General features: G+C 36.8%; 4 protein-coding genes across 5 annotated transcripts; 2 read left to right on the top strand and 2 right to left on the bottom strand.

The window, feature by feature from the left end:
* Positions 1–1,388: 1,388 nt before the first annotated feature.
* Positions 1,389–3,024, bottom strand: LOC110689513. Its single transcript, XM_021866297.1, has 4 exons — positions 3,007–3,024; positions 2,778–2,921; positions 1,723–2,613; positions 1,389–1,649 (listed from the first exon to the last, which is right to left on the bottom strand). Exons 1-4 carry the CDS (start codon positions 3,022–3,024, stop codon positions 1,389–1,391), a joined length of 1,314 nt encoding a protein of 437 aa, XP_021721989.1.
* On the bottom strand, positions 2,452–5,792 carry LOC110689349. 2 transcript variants are annotated; one of them, XR_002504891.1, is made up of 4 exons: positions 5,258–5,792; positions 3,007–4,953; positions 2,778–2,921; positions 2,452–2,613 (listed from the first exon to the last, which is right to left on the bottom strand). XR_002504891.1 is itself a non-coding variant. In XM_021866127.1 (3 exons), exon 2 carries the CDS (start codon positions 4,950–4,952, stop codon positions 3,030–3,032), a length of 1,923 nt encoding a protein of 640 aa, XP_021721819.1. In that variant the 5' UTR covers position 4,953; positions 5,258–5,792; the 3' UTR covers positions 2,452–2,921; positions 3,007–3,029. The 2 variants fall into 2 exon arrangements, 1 of the variants encoding a protein (XP_021721819.1); XM_021866127.1 differs by having other exon boundaries at positions 2,452–2,921.
* Positions 5,793–6,272: 480 nt separating this feature from the next.
* Positions 6,273–11,087, top strand: LOC110689348. The gene is made up of 2 exons (XM_021866126.1): positions 6,273–6,936; positions 8,162–11,087. Exons 1-2 carry the CDS (start codon positions 6,341–6,343, stop codon positions 8,457–8,459), a joined length of 894 nt encoding a protein of 297 aa, XP_021721818.1. The 5' UTR covers positions 6,273–6,340; the 3' UTR covers positions 8,460–11,087.
* Positions 11,088–12,267: 1,180 nt separating this feature from the next.
* On the top strand, positions 12,268–16,303 carry LOC110689347 (cell number regulator 6-like). The gene is made up of 5 exons (XM_021866125.1): positions 12,268–12,405; positions 12,495–12,608; positions 14,033–14,147; positions 14,907–15,172; positions 15,829–16,303. The coding sequence occupies exons 2-5, from the start codon at positions 12,495–12,497 to the stop codon at positions 16,057–16,059; spliced, it is 726 nt and encodes a 241-aa protein (XP_021721817.1). The 5' UTR covers positions 12,268–12,405; the 3' UTR covers positions 16,060–16,303.
* The last annotated feature ends 7 nt before the right edge of the window (positions 16,304–16,310 follow it).

The raw sequence follows: 16,310 nt of genomic DNA, 5'->3' as shown, positions 1-16,310 counted from the left end.
ACCACCTCCAAAAAAAAACATTTACTTTACCACCTCATAAAAAAATTAAACATCAGTTTTACCACCTCATCTGAGCTCAGGTGACGGAAAACGCTTGTGGGGCCCAGCATAACGGCTAGTTTTTGATTTTTTCCCAAATTTCTCTCGATTTCCCTTTTATTTAAACCTAGTTCTTCATTTGTACACCAAATTCTTGCAGATTGGAGATTAATTTTTGCGATTTTCTTCACAAATCAGTATTTTTGGGCAACCTTAACAATCCCAAACCCTCTAATTATCAAACAATCAATTGAACTCCTCGACAACAAGCATCAAAAAGGTAAGCCATTGTCGTTAATTCTCTAGCAATTTTCGTGATTTCTGTTGTAATTTTTTGGCAATTCGTTGCGTGATTATGCTGCATTTGCTAAGAGTAATTGAAATTGCGCGTTTTGTGAGGTCAATTAAACCCCAATTTCAATTAAAATACTTAGGGTTCATGTAAGATTAAATTAGATTGGGGGTTTTTGTTATGTGAATTGGCTACTGAAATTAGGGTTATATTATGGTGATTGTGTTCAAATACAATAAATTTCATTCTTGTTCTTACTGAATTTCAGAAGGGAATGTCTTCAGTTAGCATGTCACCCTCAAAGGAGAAAAAATGCCAATGTGGAGTTCCAATGTCTAGGCTGACTGCTTGGACTAGGGAGAACCCAGGACGCAAGTTTAGGACCTGCAAATTCTATGATCCTGTGACTGAGTCAAGGGGGTGTAAAGCTTTTGAGTGGGTGGATCAACCAGATGGAACACCTTGGCAAACAGAGGTGATTAACAACTTGCTGCTGGACAAGAAACTAATGAAGGGAGAGCTGAATGACATGAAGAGGGAAGTTGATGATGTTAGTGGACAAAGGAGGTGCTTGCTCAATGAGATTGACAGCTTGAAGATGAAATGCAAAGCTCTTAGCTCAGACAGGAAGAAGATGATCAAGGAAGTGCATGGCAGCAATGCAACAACAAAGAAAATGCTCACAGTACATGCTATTGTTGTGTTTTGTTGTTTTTGTTTGGTACTGGCTATGTATTTTAGGTCTTAGGTTCATTTAGGAATGCTTAGAAACAAAAAAAATCCCCAACTTATGTTGTGTTTTGTTGAATTATTATGTGTGGATGTTGGGATGACATTTCTTGTACTACTTTTAACAAAATCAATGAGAAATGAAACTTTTTGGTAGAAACATATCACATTTCGTATTAGTACTTGCAACACAATGTATTTAATTGTTTTACATTGGCTGAGACAAAAGTTAAGGCACCTTTGTGCAAAATCATTGTTCAACTATCATTGTTCAACTACCAAATAAACTTAGTTGTCTATTACAAAATACTAATGAGTAGACTTAGGGTCACAGTTGATTGAGATCCTTGTCCTTCTTGCTTGTCATTACATGAAGCTTGGACCTGGTCTGTATTTTGACTTTGGGAGGAGTAGTTGTTGGCACTCTTGTGGGCTGACTCAGGCTCCTGTTGCTCCTGGTAACAGGCTGAGTTGGCAAAGGCTCTGTTCTTGTTGCAGGCTGGCTTGACACAACAGTTGCAGGTGCAGCATTACTTGACCCAGCCTGTGCTGTTGTTGGAGGTTGATATTGTGGCAACTTCAGTGCAGCCTGCAATCACAGTATGACAAGACTCAGAAACAAAGCCACTAAATACACTCAAGTCACAAAATACACAAAATACCTGTCTTGCTGCTTTCTCTTCACTTTTCTTTCTCTGTTCCTTAAGCCAAGGAGTCTGCATCTGTGGCCTCCCACCCTTTGGATTTGTTGCAGGTGGGTTAGGCTGTTCTGGTGCTGCTTCAGCCTTGCATGTTTTGGCAAAGTGGCCAAACCCACCACAGTTCTTGCATTGTTTCTTCACCTTTGGCTTCTTGCCCTCAGGTGCTGCAGAAGTGCCCTCCCCTGGTTCAAGCTTTCTCTTTTTTGCCTTAGGTCTTCCTGGCTGCACTTTCAGCATAGGTGGCAAAGGGTGTCTGAGCTTGACCTTTTCCCAATTCTTAGGGCCAGGCATTGGCTGTATTGGGTTCTCATATGCAGCCAAGTATGTCACCCTATAGTAATGTGGGTGCACATACAACTCAGGATCATCCCTTTTGTCCATTATGCAAGCAAATGCATGGACACAAGGTATTCCTGTCAACTCCCATCTATAACAAGTGCATTTTCTCTCTTGCAGATCCACAATGCACTGATCATCCTTGTATTTCACCTCATAAATTTCATCCCTTGAAGCTGTAACCTCACATGTCATGGCATACTTCTCCAACCCATCAAAGACTTTGTTGACAAATGGGGTTAGTAAACCTTCCCAAGACTTTGCTGCCTCCCATTTGTCATTACTCCTCTTCATCATATATCTTCTAAGCCATTCCATTTGAGTTAGAATAGGCTTGTCTCTAGCATCTCTAATCACTGCATTAAATGTCTCACACATGTTGTTTAACAACATGTTAGACTTGCAGTTTGTAGAGAAAGCATGCCTTGACCAGTGCTGGGGGTCAATGTTTGACAGCCACTGGTATGCTTCTTCATCCAAAAAATTGATACTTTCCATAGCAACTTCAAACTCAAACTGATACAACCACACACATGACAACCATTCAACACAACATAGACACATGGCATACAGTTTTCACAAAATAGAAAGACATGCAAATATGTGCAAAACTAAATGTTCCTAGCATACATTATAGTTCACCATAAAACTGACATAAAAGAACCTAAATAGAAGCTTACCAGAGTGCTTGCCCTAGCAGCAGCCCAGAACAATTCCTTGAAAGTTGCACCATGAAATTTCAGTTTGAAATTTGACCAAATATGCCTCACACAAAATCTGAGCTCAGCTTTGGGGGCCACATCTGCAAATGCTTCTATGAGACCCTACACACAAGGCAAAACTAACAAGTTAGTGTACAGAAAATTCAAATAAAGCAATGTAATTTAAACACAAACACAACCCACTTACTTTCTGTCTGTCAGACATAAAAGTCAAGCCATCTCCTTGTCATACACACAAAGTGCCTTGAGCAAGCTCTCCAGAAACCAGCACCAGCTGTCCTTGTTCTCAATCTCTGCAGTTGCCCAAGCAATTGGGAAGATGGAATTATTGCCATCTTTTCCAACTGCAACCAAGATCTGCCCAGGGTATGCCCCTTTTAGATGGCACCCATCCACCCCAATTACTGGTCTGCAACCAGAAATGAATCCATCCCTAAGTGCAGCTAAGCACACAAACATCCTCATAAAAATTGGTCTTTCAATTTGATTAATATCATCCACCACCACATTACACTCACTCCCTGGGTTCCATTTCAGCAGTGCCTTCCCATAGTCCCAAACCTTTGAGTATTGCTCTGATGAAGAGCCATATATTATAAGCTTTGCCCTGCTTCTAGCCAACCAAGCCTTGGAGTATGTAATTTTGATCCCCAAGTCATTCAAGGCCCTGTCCTGAATCTGTTTAATCTTCCATCTGGGGTTGCCCCTGAACTCCTCCAAGTACCTGTCAGCAAGGAACTCTGCTGTCACCTTGTTGTTCATTTTACTCCTAACACACCTATGCTTCAGCCTTAGTGTCTTAATTTGCCAAGCCTCTGATTTCACAAGCCTTGTTGCATAAAACTTGAACCTACACCTAACACCCTTACTACATGTACACTTCACTATCCTACAACTGTTCTTGTTATACACACACTTGCATTTCCTTTTGCAATATGCTGTTAGCCTCTTTGAATCATTGTGAAGAAGGTAATACTCATACCTATTTTCAATTGCATGTTGTCTCAAAGCTTTTCTCATTGTTTGCACATCACTGAACCTTTGACCAACTACAAATTTGATAGCCCTTTCAAAGTCTGTCTCAGGGTTAAACCAAGTAACACTACCCTGATCATCATCTGAATCACCTTCCACACTCTTTAGCTCATCAGAATCACAAGCTGCCTCCTCTTCAACCCTCACTTCAATTTTCTGTAGATTTCTTTCTATGTCAAACCCTGTGTCCTCATCATCACTTTGATCCCCTCCTTCAGTAACTCCCCTCAAACTGCCTTTCACCTCACTGTTAATATGGTCTAAATTTTTCTTCAACCACTGTTCATCATCATCAGAGTATAAGTCCTCCTCTCCCTCATCAACTTCTAACTCAAAATCACTCAACTCAGAATCAGAAGACTCTGTATCATCATCCTCATCACTAAACACATCACTGTCATCCCTTAAGCTCCTCACTCTTTCTTTTATTTTTCTCACTAAATTAGCAAAATTTCCAGTCTCATCCCCAACCTTAGCCTTACCCTTATCTGCAGCAGTGAGTTTACCCTTCCCTTTATGTGTATTAGCATTCACTTTCTCTGCCCTAGGAAGCCTCTCCTCAGCCTCTCTGTCATGTATAACAATGCCTTTTAACCTAGGGCTTCTCCTAAATGGCTCTTCTTCAGTGGGCTTACTAAGTTCTGGGCTGGGTTTATATACTTTAGGCCCACCAAACCTCTTTTTCAGTTCCTTCCTTTGTGCAGGGGTTAGCTCATTCCCAGCTATACATTTGAAGGGTGTTTTTTTAGTCCCTTCAATTGGCTCATGACTGGTAACATACATCTCACATGCCCCCTCTTTGTTCATAGACTCTAGGAAACCATTCACCTCACCATCAACAAGCTCCCTTTTACCATTCACCCAAGACTTGCCCTTTTGTTTATACCAGCAACTAAACCCCCTAGGAACCTTCACATTCACATACACAAACCCATGTATAGCTGCTTGCCTCAAAAAGTGTACATCTATCTTATTTTTTTCCACTTTTCTCATCCAATAAACCCACCCACCATCCCAAGTTAACACCCTTCTATTTTTACCAGCTAAAGAAGGTATAAAGGCACCCCCTACTGTAATTTTTAAGTCCACTGTGTCCATTCTGTAACAACACCAACAAAAGCACACACAATAATAACCAATTTCAGTAATTACAGTAAACAACAACAACCAATTCACCAATTACAGCAAGTAAAAGCAATTCACATTGACTATGCACTAAATTTACAGTAAACAAGTAAATCTAATTAACTAATTATTTAACAAATGCACACTCTAATTCAGTCAAAGATTCGCATAATTAGGGTTTATAATACTTTAATTCACAGATTCCCAAAAAAGGCATACTTTACCCCAATTGACAACCATAAATCCAACGAAATGTACTAATAAAGGGTTTAAAGTACCTCTTGTAGTCAGGAATCTCGATTTCTGTCAGCAAATTACCAAGCTTTTGGTCCCCTCACCCTGTGGAAGATGACAAGAGAAGCTGATGTGTTGCAATTTTGTGGTTCCAGCTCGATTTCAACCACCCAAATTGATCTAGGGTTTCAGTTTTTACAGAGAGAAAGAGAAAAATCAAAGGAGAGAGAAGCAGTTACAGTGAGAATCAAGAAAAATCAAAGGAGAAAGAGACGAAAATTGATGAGGAAGTGAGAAATTTGGTGAGACATTGATTATGGAAGGTGGAAGGTGAGAAAAGGAGGAGACAGAGGGAAATCGATTTTAAAAGAATTAAATTGGAGGGAAGTGACAGTTAACTGGGCCCCACAAGCGTTTTCCGTCACCTGAGCTCAGATGAGGTGGTAAAACTGATGTTTAATTTTTTTATGAGGTGGTAAAGTAAATGTTTTTTTTTGGAGGTGGTAAATTCGACAAAGTCATTATTTGAAGGTGGTAAAAATGAAAATACCCTAAAAATAATATACACTTTATTTGTAAAGAATCACATTTTAAATGACTAAAAATTCAATCTATTTTTTAAATGACTATAAATAAAGATTTAAAAGATGTTATGGATTATTTGTAGTACTGGAAAATATTTATTTTATTATTAAAAATTAAATCAATATTTATGTTAGGAAATCATGAAAATCTTATGCATGTATAGAAACTTGCTTTTATTGTTTAAGGTTGAACAAAAATAACTATGCTTGAATATGTAAATAGTAATTATATAGATATAGATATATTTTATACATAAGCAAGCCAATGAAAGAGTGACATTTGTCATCCTCACATTGAGACACTTATCTTTTAGTATAATAGATAGATAGATAAATGTTCAAAAGTATTGATACATCTTAAAATTTGCGGATTTTGACTTCGAGTACAACCTTTTTTTTTTTTTTTTTTTTTTTTTTTTTTTTTTTTTTTTTTTTTTTTTTTTTTTTTTTTTACGGGTTCGTGTACAACTTTTCTCCAAAACTTTCCTATACACATTTTCAACTCAATGAACTCATGCTACAACTCTACAAGTTGGAAAATAAATGGAAAAGGCAGGAAGATTCAAACCGACTCCAAACCAAATAAAATACAGTACTTCGTTAACTAAAAAAAACCCCGCAAAAACCCTGCCTTCTTCATTCTCCATTTCTCCACCTTCTTCTTCTTCCTCTTTCTCTCTCCTCCGCCCATCAATGGCGGCCAGATCCTCCACCACTCTCCGCCTCCTCTCCCGCCTTCTCCACCCTCACCCTTCTCCTCCCACTCTCTCTCCTCTCCACCACCACCTCCGCCGCCCTCAATTCTCCCTCGCCGCCTTCTCCACCGCCGTCCCCCGCCGCAACCCCAAGAAGGTCGACATCGGAGCTCGCGCTCGCCAACTCCAAAACCGCCGTCTATGGACTTACGCTCTCACCTTCTCCGGCGTCGCCGGTTTCGTCATCTTAGTCCTTAACAATTTCCAGGATCAGCTCGTTTTCTATGTTACTCCTTCTGAAGCGTTGGAAAAGTTTAATTTGAATCCTTCGAAGAATAAGTTTCGATTAGGTGGTTTGGTTCTTGAAGGTAGTGTTCATCAACCGCCTTCTTCTCCTGAAATGGAATTCGTCATCACCGATCTTATGACCGATATTGTTGTTAGGTATTCTTCTTTTTGTTGATTTTGATGATTAATTATGTTGTTTTTGAATATGATTATTTGGATTTTGATTTGAGATCATGAAATTTGAATCCATATTTGTTGAATTGGATCTCAATTTCTGAATATAATGATGATTAATCTTGTGATTCGTATTTAATTAGAAGGATTAGGGTTGGTTTTTTAGGTTAGTGTAGATTTTCAGTTTTCTTCTTTATTTTGGATCAATTTAGAAGATATTGTCATTGAAAATTTAGTTTGGTCTTAATTATTGAGTCTGCTGAAATCAAGTTATACATTAAATAATGTTTGACATTGAACTTCTAATATTGGACAAAGAATGATACTGGATTAATGGTAGAGGTAGAATGTGTCAATTTGGGAAGTTTGCGAATTGGATCCTGTTTCAGTAATTTGTGAATAAGATGATTATTAATCTTATGGTTCATATCGAATTGAAGGATTTGGATTTGATTTTAAGGTCAGTGTGGATGGAGTTCCACTCTTCCAGTTTGCTTCACTCGTTTTTGAATGAATTTTGAAGATACTGTCATTGAATTTTTATTTTGGCTTTAATTATTGAATCAGCCGAAATCAAGCTATACATTAACTGTTGTTTGGCATTGAACTCCTAAAATCGGATAAAGTATGATACTGGATTTATGGTAGAGGTGAGATTAGTCAATTTGGGAAGTTTGTGAGTTTGTGACTTGGCTTAGAGATTAGCCAACTTCTTATTGAGTTAGTGCTAGGGGTCAAGAGATCCAGCTGCACGAAGGCTTGCTTTCTTCGTAGAAAGTAATTATGATACGTTTTCTGTCATGCCCTATATATGTATGTCTTTAGCCTGGCATTTAGCCATAGTGTTGAAACATCTTTGTATCTTTAGCACTTTAGCAGAGATTTGTACTCGGGACATTATGAACGTAATGGAACATACTGTTGTGAAATTGTGAGACTAATATTTATATATTTTTAATCAAAAAAGCTTTTTTTTAGAACCTTTTCCTTCATCATTCTGTTTTCAAAATTGTTCTTCTGTTAGCCTATTTGGAAATTCTCTCTATTTCCACCAATCTTGGTTGTCATTATCAAGTATATGATTGCTTCTTATTATAACCATAACTTTCCATTGTACTTAGCCAATGATGTCTGATTTGCTTAATATTTTTAATGGGTATTGAACATTTTATGTTGATCTACAATGTTATCCTAAATTTATGTTTAGGTATCAAGGATCCTTGCCAGATTTGTTCAGAGAAGGTCACTCAGTGGTAGTAGAAGGATTTGTGAAGCCTTTTACTGATGAGATTAAGGAATCAGGTATGAGTGGAAAGACCAAGGAGATTTCAGCGAAGGCGAGGAGTGGGGAGTGTTATTTTTCTGCCACGGAGGTGTTGGCTAAGCATGATGAGAAATACATGCCTGGGGAAGTTGCTGCTGCTATTGAAAAGAACAAGAAAAAGCTCGATGAAGAGGCAGAGGCACAGAAGACTGCAGAGGCACAGAAGACTGCAGCTGCTTGAAATTTGTCTGTGAGTATGAACTTGTGAAGCTAACTGGGCTTTGAATTTTCTTCTCCACTAAAATTATACGATTTTGGAATTGTAAACAGTTAATTTAGAAAAGCCTGAAAGAGGAATAGGCTCTATACTTTGGTATAGTCTGGATAAGAGGAAGGTATGACATACAAGAATTTTGAGGAATTAGGAAATTAGAATTTTGGTTGATTCAACTATCATGCCTATATTGTATTTTTCCAATTAACATATTGATTTTTCCCTGGAATTAGGGATTGTTATATTCATGGAATGCTGGTGAATAAATGTACTTCATTCTTATTTTAAAGTTCTTCTGGCTGCTTTGCTTGAATGAATATCGTGATTGTGGTTTCTGTATCACTGTGAATCTGATTTATATTCCTTTCCCCTGTATTTCATGTTGTTGTCTAATAGTAACTTAACTGAAGGGTGTTTATTGAGTTTTATTGACTGTGAATCTGATTTGTATACAATGTCATGATTCGTGTACTCGTAATGTAGTAATCATATATGCTGTTAATTTTCTTCATAATTTTGACACAATGTTTCTTCTAGGGAGGTTCCTTAAATATGTTCCATAATGTTAGTGTATACAATATATGATTTCCCATCATAAGTTCATAACTTCTATAGTTTGCATTCTTTCCTTTTACTTTTAATGTAGCGATGTATCATTACTTCACTTTGAATGAATCTTTTCTGCTGGGATATGAAGTGGATCATAGCTTCCAACTCTGGGATGTTTACCTTAACCCTATTGTTTTACTTTCCTTAACCCTATTGTTTTACTTTTGTCACCTTTGTATGGATTTTGGATATCTTGCTTGAAGTATTAGTGATATTATAAGGCCTGGCCTTTATCTTATTCATCTAGCTGCAAAGTGCAAACTCAAACAGTTAGGGATGATCGGAGGATTATTGTTTCTTGGTCTATGTGCACTCTTGGTTACTGTTATTACTCTTGTTAGTTGACTTCCACTATCTGGATTAATGTGAAGCTGCTTTATTTTCTGCAAAAGAACATTTTTATGAGCGCACTTTCTCTCTTGTTTGGAAAATAGTATGAGATGTAGGCATTCTCAATAGCTGAAAGTCTTGAGGTACACATGCTGAGGCTTTAACTCATTTCAAATAATTCAGCCATCACCACTGAATATTCCCTATTCTGGTTGATGCATGGTTTATGAGTTTAACTATTAACTGATCAATATTGTACTTTTGAACTTCCTTTTTCTTTTCGGCTTCTTTGTAATGCTATTAAAGTAAATCGTCATTAGTTGCAGCGTTGTGTTTGATTATACTGTAAGCAGGAGTTCAAAGTTGAGAGCAAAATAGATACAGTTTGCCATTGACACTTTATTGTGGCTTTGGTGGTGGGATGTATCGTCAATTTCGTCATGCCTATGATTCCTCACTGCTGTTGCTGATGGTTGTGACTTGTGAAAGGTATTTGACTGCATGGTAGTGGCTTTATTACATTTGCATTCTGTACAGGCTTTGGAGAGGTTTTTCTTAACTTGATTTGGAGTTTTGCTGTAATTTATTCAATGATACTTCCGAATCTGTAGTTTCTAGAAATAATCTAATATCAAAAACTCAAAACATGCTACATTAACTCTATTGAGTCACAAACTCGCAATGACAACTTGAATTTTTCTGTTATTTTATTTTGGCATATTTTTATGTATCACCTTGAATCCCTAACAACTTTTCCTATATACTCATATAAATTATATACAGCTACACACAATATATTAAATTGCACCAGAACACAAGCATCAATATAGGTACACATGCGTAGAGAATTGTCTCATATGGGACTTGTTGGTTTTATTGGTTTCTGCTCTGTTTTTTATTGTTCTGTAAGCAGGAGTTATCAAATTTGAGAGCAATACAGATGCAGGTTGCCTTCGGTAGACGGTTGACACTTTACTGTGGCTTTGATGTTGGTATGTATCGGTATGCCTGTGGTCCCTTATTGCTGCTGCTGATGGTTGTGAATCTTGTGATTTGTGAGAGGTGTTTGGATGCATGGTAGTGTCTTAAGTGCATAAGCATTCTGCAGTATTTGCAGGGGTTTTTCTGATGCAGTGTATATAACACGTCGAAATTTGGAGTTCTGCTGTAATTGATTCATTGATACTTCTAAAAGTCTAAAAATATAGTTTCTGAATCTTTCAGTCTCTGTAAACAATCCAATATCAAATGCTTGCTTATTTTGGCTTGGTGTTTGTAACTTCTGGTATTGAAAGTGTTTAATTTGAGGCTTGTGTACAATTCTTCTTGGATGATTATTTTGAAGGTAAAATGTGTTTTCTGATGCAGCTGCTAGTCTGCTGGAGTCTAGGTGCAGAGTTTTTTGTCATATGGAATTGTTTCTGCTGTTTCTGAACAGGCGATCATGAGTCATGCCTTTAATTTCAACTGTTACATGAGCGTGTGGCTGAACTCTAGTATTGTTGTATTGGCACAGTTCTCAAACTTCTCATGGTAATTTATGCACTGTAGAATGTATTGAATCTCTGATGTCTCTATTCAATATGTTTATGTTTCAACTTTCAAAGCATTGATAGGTTTAAGTTGTTTCAAGACGTTTCAAAGTTTTCTGCTACATGACATGCGCATTTGTGCCTGCACCTTCTGTTATGTATTTGAATTCATTGTCTGCGAGACTTTTATGTTAACACACCAAATCAAACTTTGATGATCAAATCTAAAAAAACTTGAAAGGATGGGCTGGTAGTTGGATTTTAGTGTGAAGTGGGGTGAGAATGAGAATATCTATATCTATTCTAAACCAAGACAAACCCCTACATATCAGAAGTCTCATTTCCTTTGATATTTCTTTTTACCTTCATCACAAACTGGAATTCAATGTTTTTTCCCTTATCTCCCTCAAATTATTTTTTCCCACAAGAAAAGTATTAAATGATGCATTTTATTCGTTTGATTTGTTAACCGTACGCGTGTTGCACGAATGCACGGGTAAATGCTTCTTGAAATTTATATATTGCCGTATTAATTCTATCAAAGTTACGACAAAATGAAATCGTATTTACTTAAAGCATTTGGTAACGTGAATGAGGTAGAACATGCTTGAATCCCTGGCAACCTTCCCCATACGTGCAACAAGCATTATAAACATTTATTAGCTAGGAAAAAAGCATTATGACACTAATCGGGATCAAAACACATGCATTAATATAGCCATATAGGCACAAAAGTATGAGAAGTAGTTTCATACGAGACTTGTTGCGTAGGAGCATGAAGGAAATTGTCAACACATGATTATACACATCGTCTAGAAAAGAAATACAAAATCAACAATAAATTCTTTTGATATGGTTTGTTACACCTTTAAAATTGGGTATAGTGATCCAAATATTTATGCTATATCAAATCTGAATGATTTACATAGATGATTTTATACTACTAGATGTTCCTAGAAGATACGGAGTATCAAGTACAATATGAGTTATTTCCAATGCCGTTTACGTTTGCAGTTGTAACTATCAGTTTTTCACTTAAGTGCAAACCATTAATTGAATGACAATTTTAATTTTGTAATGTGAAATACTCCGTATTAATTTGCCTTGGATCAATTAAAAGATTTTCGTTAATTGTATATCCTTGCGCATAATCCGTAGAAATTGTTCACGCTTTCATTACTTCATTCATATAGAGTAATAGACCAAATCTTAATCAAGCTAACTCCTACATTAACGTGTTGACAAATCACGACTTTAACGTGCTATCACCGAACTTCTTCAGTTGATTTTTATTTTAATCAAGAGTCAAGTACTAGTACAATTACTTAACTCAACATTGAAGAAACCTCGACCCTCTTTTATACGAGTAAAAAGACTGCCTAAAATCCATTTTCTAGCTTAATCAAACTCTGCCCCTGAATCTAGCAACACAGAAAAAGACGGTAAATTTCTCTCTCTTCTTCCTTAAAAATTCTGGGGATTTCTGGGTTTTGTTAATTGAGTTGACATTGTTGATTTTTTGGTTGCAAAGATGGCTGAAGAGTCGTCAAACGCATCGAAATATGTGAAGTTGACCAAAGCTCAAGTCTCTGCTGATGAAGATATCACCCCTGGTGAACTCAATCAAGCAATACCCAATTCACAGGTAGTGGAATTTCGATTTAATTTCACTTGTATTTTTGATTTTTTTCATTTTTATTGGAATTTAGAAGCAACCCTTTTGGAATTACCACTTGATCTGCGAAACCCATTTCTTGAATTTTGATTAGTTGATTGCCCTAATTTTTTTTATTCTTTCTGTTTGATTGTAACAGATTGTATGATTGGATGATTTTTGTTTTGTGAGGGTAATTTTGCATGTTCTGCATTATGTGTAGATGTGGGGTTTGACTGAATTCTGATCTTTTGCAAGTAATGTATGTGATAGTTATGAAGTTATAGTTTTTACAATGAGAACTAGAAGATCTTTATGTCGAACTAGGTTTGATTTGCTAGATATCTAGCAGTACATTGGTATATTGAATTTTGGAGAAGTTTTTCATATGACTTATTACTAGGGTTAAAAGTTGATTGTTCTTGTTTAGTTTTTCGAGTTTATTTTATGGTATTAAACGATTGGGCGAAGCCAATATTATGGGGGAGGCTGATCCGTCTGCCATATACAGGCACAGTTATTCAATTGTAACTTTAAGCTTCATCATTGCTTCTCTATGAGGATATGCTGTTGTTGGGCGTGAAAAGTGGAATTGAATTGAAGTAATTTAAGCAGTTCTCGACTTTGTTTGAGGAATTTCTACTTGTAATATTAGCTAGCCACTTTTTTCCCTAGGTTTACTACGTTTTATACCCGGTCTTCACTCTTCAGTCTTTAGCAAGTATTTGGATATAAGATGCTGGAAATTTCAACGGGATTAGCTTCTACTTTCAAATTTCGTTTCTTCGTATAAAATCTATTCACTGAGTTGGTGATGCACAAACTTTGATTGTACTATGCTGATATGAGATCCATGCCTTATTGTGGTATGAGGTCCACACTATCTCTCAAGCTTAAGAAAAGCTTTTCAGACCTGCCTTTGTAACCTCTGCTTCTTTTTAAATTGCCTGCCTTCTAGCTTACATAAATTTGCAACACCAAGACTTATGATGTAGTCAAAATACGGCTGAAATATTGACCAGCTTTCTTTCCATTATATATTAAGGATCCTTATGACAACTTTTCCTATAAGAATAAATCACCAAAGATAGTCAAAGTAGAGTATGTAGATAATGCAAAAGTCCAAATGCTGCTAGTAATAAAAACGCAAAGTTTTTGTTATTTTGCTACTGCGTGAAAAGTTCTCAAAATCCCTTTTGTTTTTAATGATGTGTTAAAGAACAAAATAAACTTGTTATAGAAGGTATGAAGTTATTTTAAGTTTATGAGGCATCGTTAAATCAATTTCCTGTGATGTATTCTAATTTTACAAGATCCTGTTGATGCTTGTTGACTCTACATGCAGTCATTTCTTGGATGTGTAGAGCTGCACTCCACTTTTTCTTTAACGCTTCTGCTTTTGGTTGATTTTCCAGTTGCATGTTCACAAGTGTAGCGAGTGTGGGCAGCCTTTACCTGAAAGCTATGAGCCTCCTGGTGATGAACCTTGGTCAAGTGGGATCTTTGGGTGTACACAAGATACTGAGAGTTGTAAGTTCTCAAATATGCTTCTGCTTCTTGTTTTGAAGTTATTGTATGCATATGTAAATAATTGGCATCCCAAATTTACTGTGATGCTAGTAAATTAGCAATGGTCAATGCATGTGAGTGAGAATAGCGAGCCTATCAATTTTCATTCACAAAGCTGAAGAATAATAAGAGGTTAGGACTTCTGTAGAGATAATGGAGACATGATGTAAGCGGTGTCTTTTAGGCAACATGATCTCAGTCCATCCTCATCATCTGTCATAACCAGAGGGCGGACAGTAATGGAAATTGTGGATCCCAAAATTGTCAATAAGGTTTATTTGTAGACTTAAGGGAGGAGAGACGTATGAGGTGGATTTCTTTGTAGCCTTGGCCTAATAATGTTGTCATATACTTATATGTTCGAACTTCTAATAGTATGTTAATGATGGCAGAATTGCACTAAATTTATGAAGCTGTCATTTGAGTGTGATGGATTTTGTAAGTTTAAAATGAGAAGCTGTAATGGAGATCATTGTAATGTAAATATCTCCTGCACCAAATGGCTAGGTTTGATTTCATTAATATTATACTGGCTGAGTGTCCTACATGCCTGAACTATATGTCCCCAGCAATGCTTGTACTATTAGTCTGTTACATTATCTATGCTGTGGCATACTATTTACTACCTGGCTTAAATGTGCACACAGTTGTTCTCAGTGTACTTTATATTCTTTCGCAACCCCTATTTAGGTATTTGAATTCCTCTTTTCTGCCAATTAGGTTGGACTGGGCTTTTCTGCCCATGTGTCTTATTTGGACGTAATGTGGAAAGATTGAGAGATGATACCCCATGGACTACACCATGTGTTTGTCATGCTGTTTTTGTAGAAGGTGGTATGGCACTGGCTGCTGCCACTGCTTGGACTTATGGTATCGACCCAAGAACAACATGTCTGATTTGGGAGGGATTATTTTTCACTTGGTGGATGTGTGGCATATACACTGGTCTTGCTAGACAATCCTTGCAGAGACAATATCATCTCAAGGTGATTTCCTATGCCTAATTTCATTCAATTTGACGTGATATTGATTATCAGTTATTTTATCCCTGTATCACTTTCCACTTTAATTAGTACTTTTTCTTTGGACGCTTCCTGTAACTTGGACCAACAAATTTGCTATAAATTTACTTCATAGGCACTTCTGTTTGTGCTTTTCATTCGAATCATTGGTTGGGTTGTTACTGATAAGGATTTTTTTGCTATTCCTTTTCCCCCCTTCATTATCAATAAATTTATTTAGTATTACACTGTTCAATTTTAGGTTCTGCAACTAACCCTGCCCACAAATCTTAAATAGTGGGTTTAGGCAGATCAAGTTCTGTGCTATAACTTATTTTAGAAAACTTACAAAATATTCAAGGTTTGGTAAGATTCAGGAAATTTCAGAAATGATCAGATAATACTCCATATTATTCAAGTGAAGAATTGGGGATTGTGAGGTTCAGCTTCTTGTTGATCACACTAGATCTTTTGTGTTGTGTGTAATTTCTTGTTATTTGACATAATCTATTCTGTAATAATGAAGTGCTCACTTCAGTATAGGTCTTCATTCGTGTTTTATTTCATTATTTCTTTTATTTTTGGGATGGAAAGGGTCATTGTTGTGTGATATCCTCATTTGTTACTGTCATGAAATGCAGAACTCCCCATGTGACCCATGCCTTGTGCATTGCTGCATGCACTGGTGTGCCTTGTGCCAGGAGCATCGGGAGATGAAATCTCGTCTCACAGATGATGTCGCCATGCCCATGACCATTGTCAACCCACCGCCTGTTCAAGAGATGAGCTCTGACAGGGAAACCTCAGCCAATTCTACTTCTGAAAAGAATGACGATAAAGATGGTGTTAAAATAGAGATGCAGGCTCTATAGTTTTCGTTATAGCTCTGTACCCAGTACTGTAAAAAGACGGAAATTATGCAGCAAAACTTCATTAAAACTTGGTTGCATAAACCAAGGGCTTTAGGTTATCTCTTGTGGGTGAAGCTATTATATATGGAGTTTTAATGCTATTTGAAAGCCCATTTTTTACCGTGTACTAGGAATCCACAGGCTTTCGATTGAGAAATTTGGCACTTCTGGTGCCTTTTATTTTGCAGTTGCGTAATTTGCATTCGAGCCTT

Source organism: Chenopodium quinoa, unplaced genomic scaffold (genome assembly GCF_001683475.1).
Source record: "Chenopodium quinoa cultivar QQ74 unplaced genomic scaffold, ASM168347v1, whole genome shotgun sequence".
NCBI classification, from domain to species: Eukaryota; Viridiplantae; Streptophyta; class Magnoliopsida; order Caryophyllales; family Amaranthaceae; genus Chenopodium; species Chenopodium quinoa.
Note: the sequence above shows the minus strand (reverse complement) of the source record. Positions and strands in the feature narration are given on the sequence as shown.

Coding starts and splice junctions, on each gene's coding strand:
- LOC110689513 (XM_021866297.1), bottom strand. Junction 2,614..2,777: donor CTGCTAGGGCAAGCACTCTG/GTAAGCTTCTAT, acceptor TGGTTGTATCAG/TTTGAGTTTGAAGTTGCTAT. Junction 1,650..1,722: donor AAGAGAAAGCAGCAAGACAG/GTATTTTGTGTA, acceptor CTGTGATTGCAG/GCTGCACTGAAGTTGCCACA.
- LOC110689347 (XM_021866125.1), top strand. CDS start 12,495: ATGGCTGAAGAGTCGTCAAACGCATCGAAATATGTGAAGTTGACCAAA. Junction 14,148..14,906: donor TACACAAGATACTGAGAGTT/GTAAGTTCTCAA, acceptor TCTGCCAATTAG/GTTGGACTGGGCTTTTCTGC. Junction 15,173..15,828: donor AGAGACAATATCATCTCAAG/GTGATTTCCTAT, acceptor CATGAAATGCAG/AACTCCCCATGTGACCCATG.
- LOC110689348 (XM_021866126.1), top strand. CDS start 6,341: ATGGAAAAGGCAGGAAGATTCAAACCGACTCCAAACCAAATAAAATAC. Junction 6,937..8,161: donor ATGACCGATATTGTTGTTAG/GTATTCTTCTTT, acceptor ATTTATGTTTAG/GTATCAAGGATCCTTGCCAG.
- LOC110689349 (XM_021866127.1), bottom strand. CDS start 4,952: ATGGACACAGTGGACTTAAAAATTACAGTAGGGGGTGCCTTTATACCT.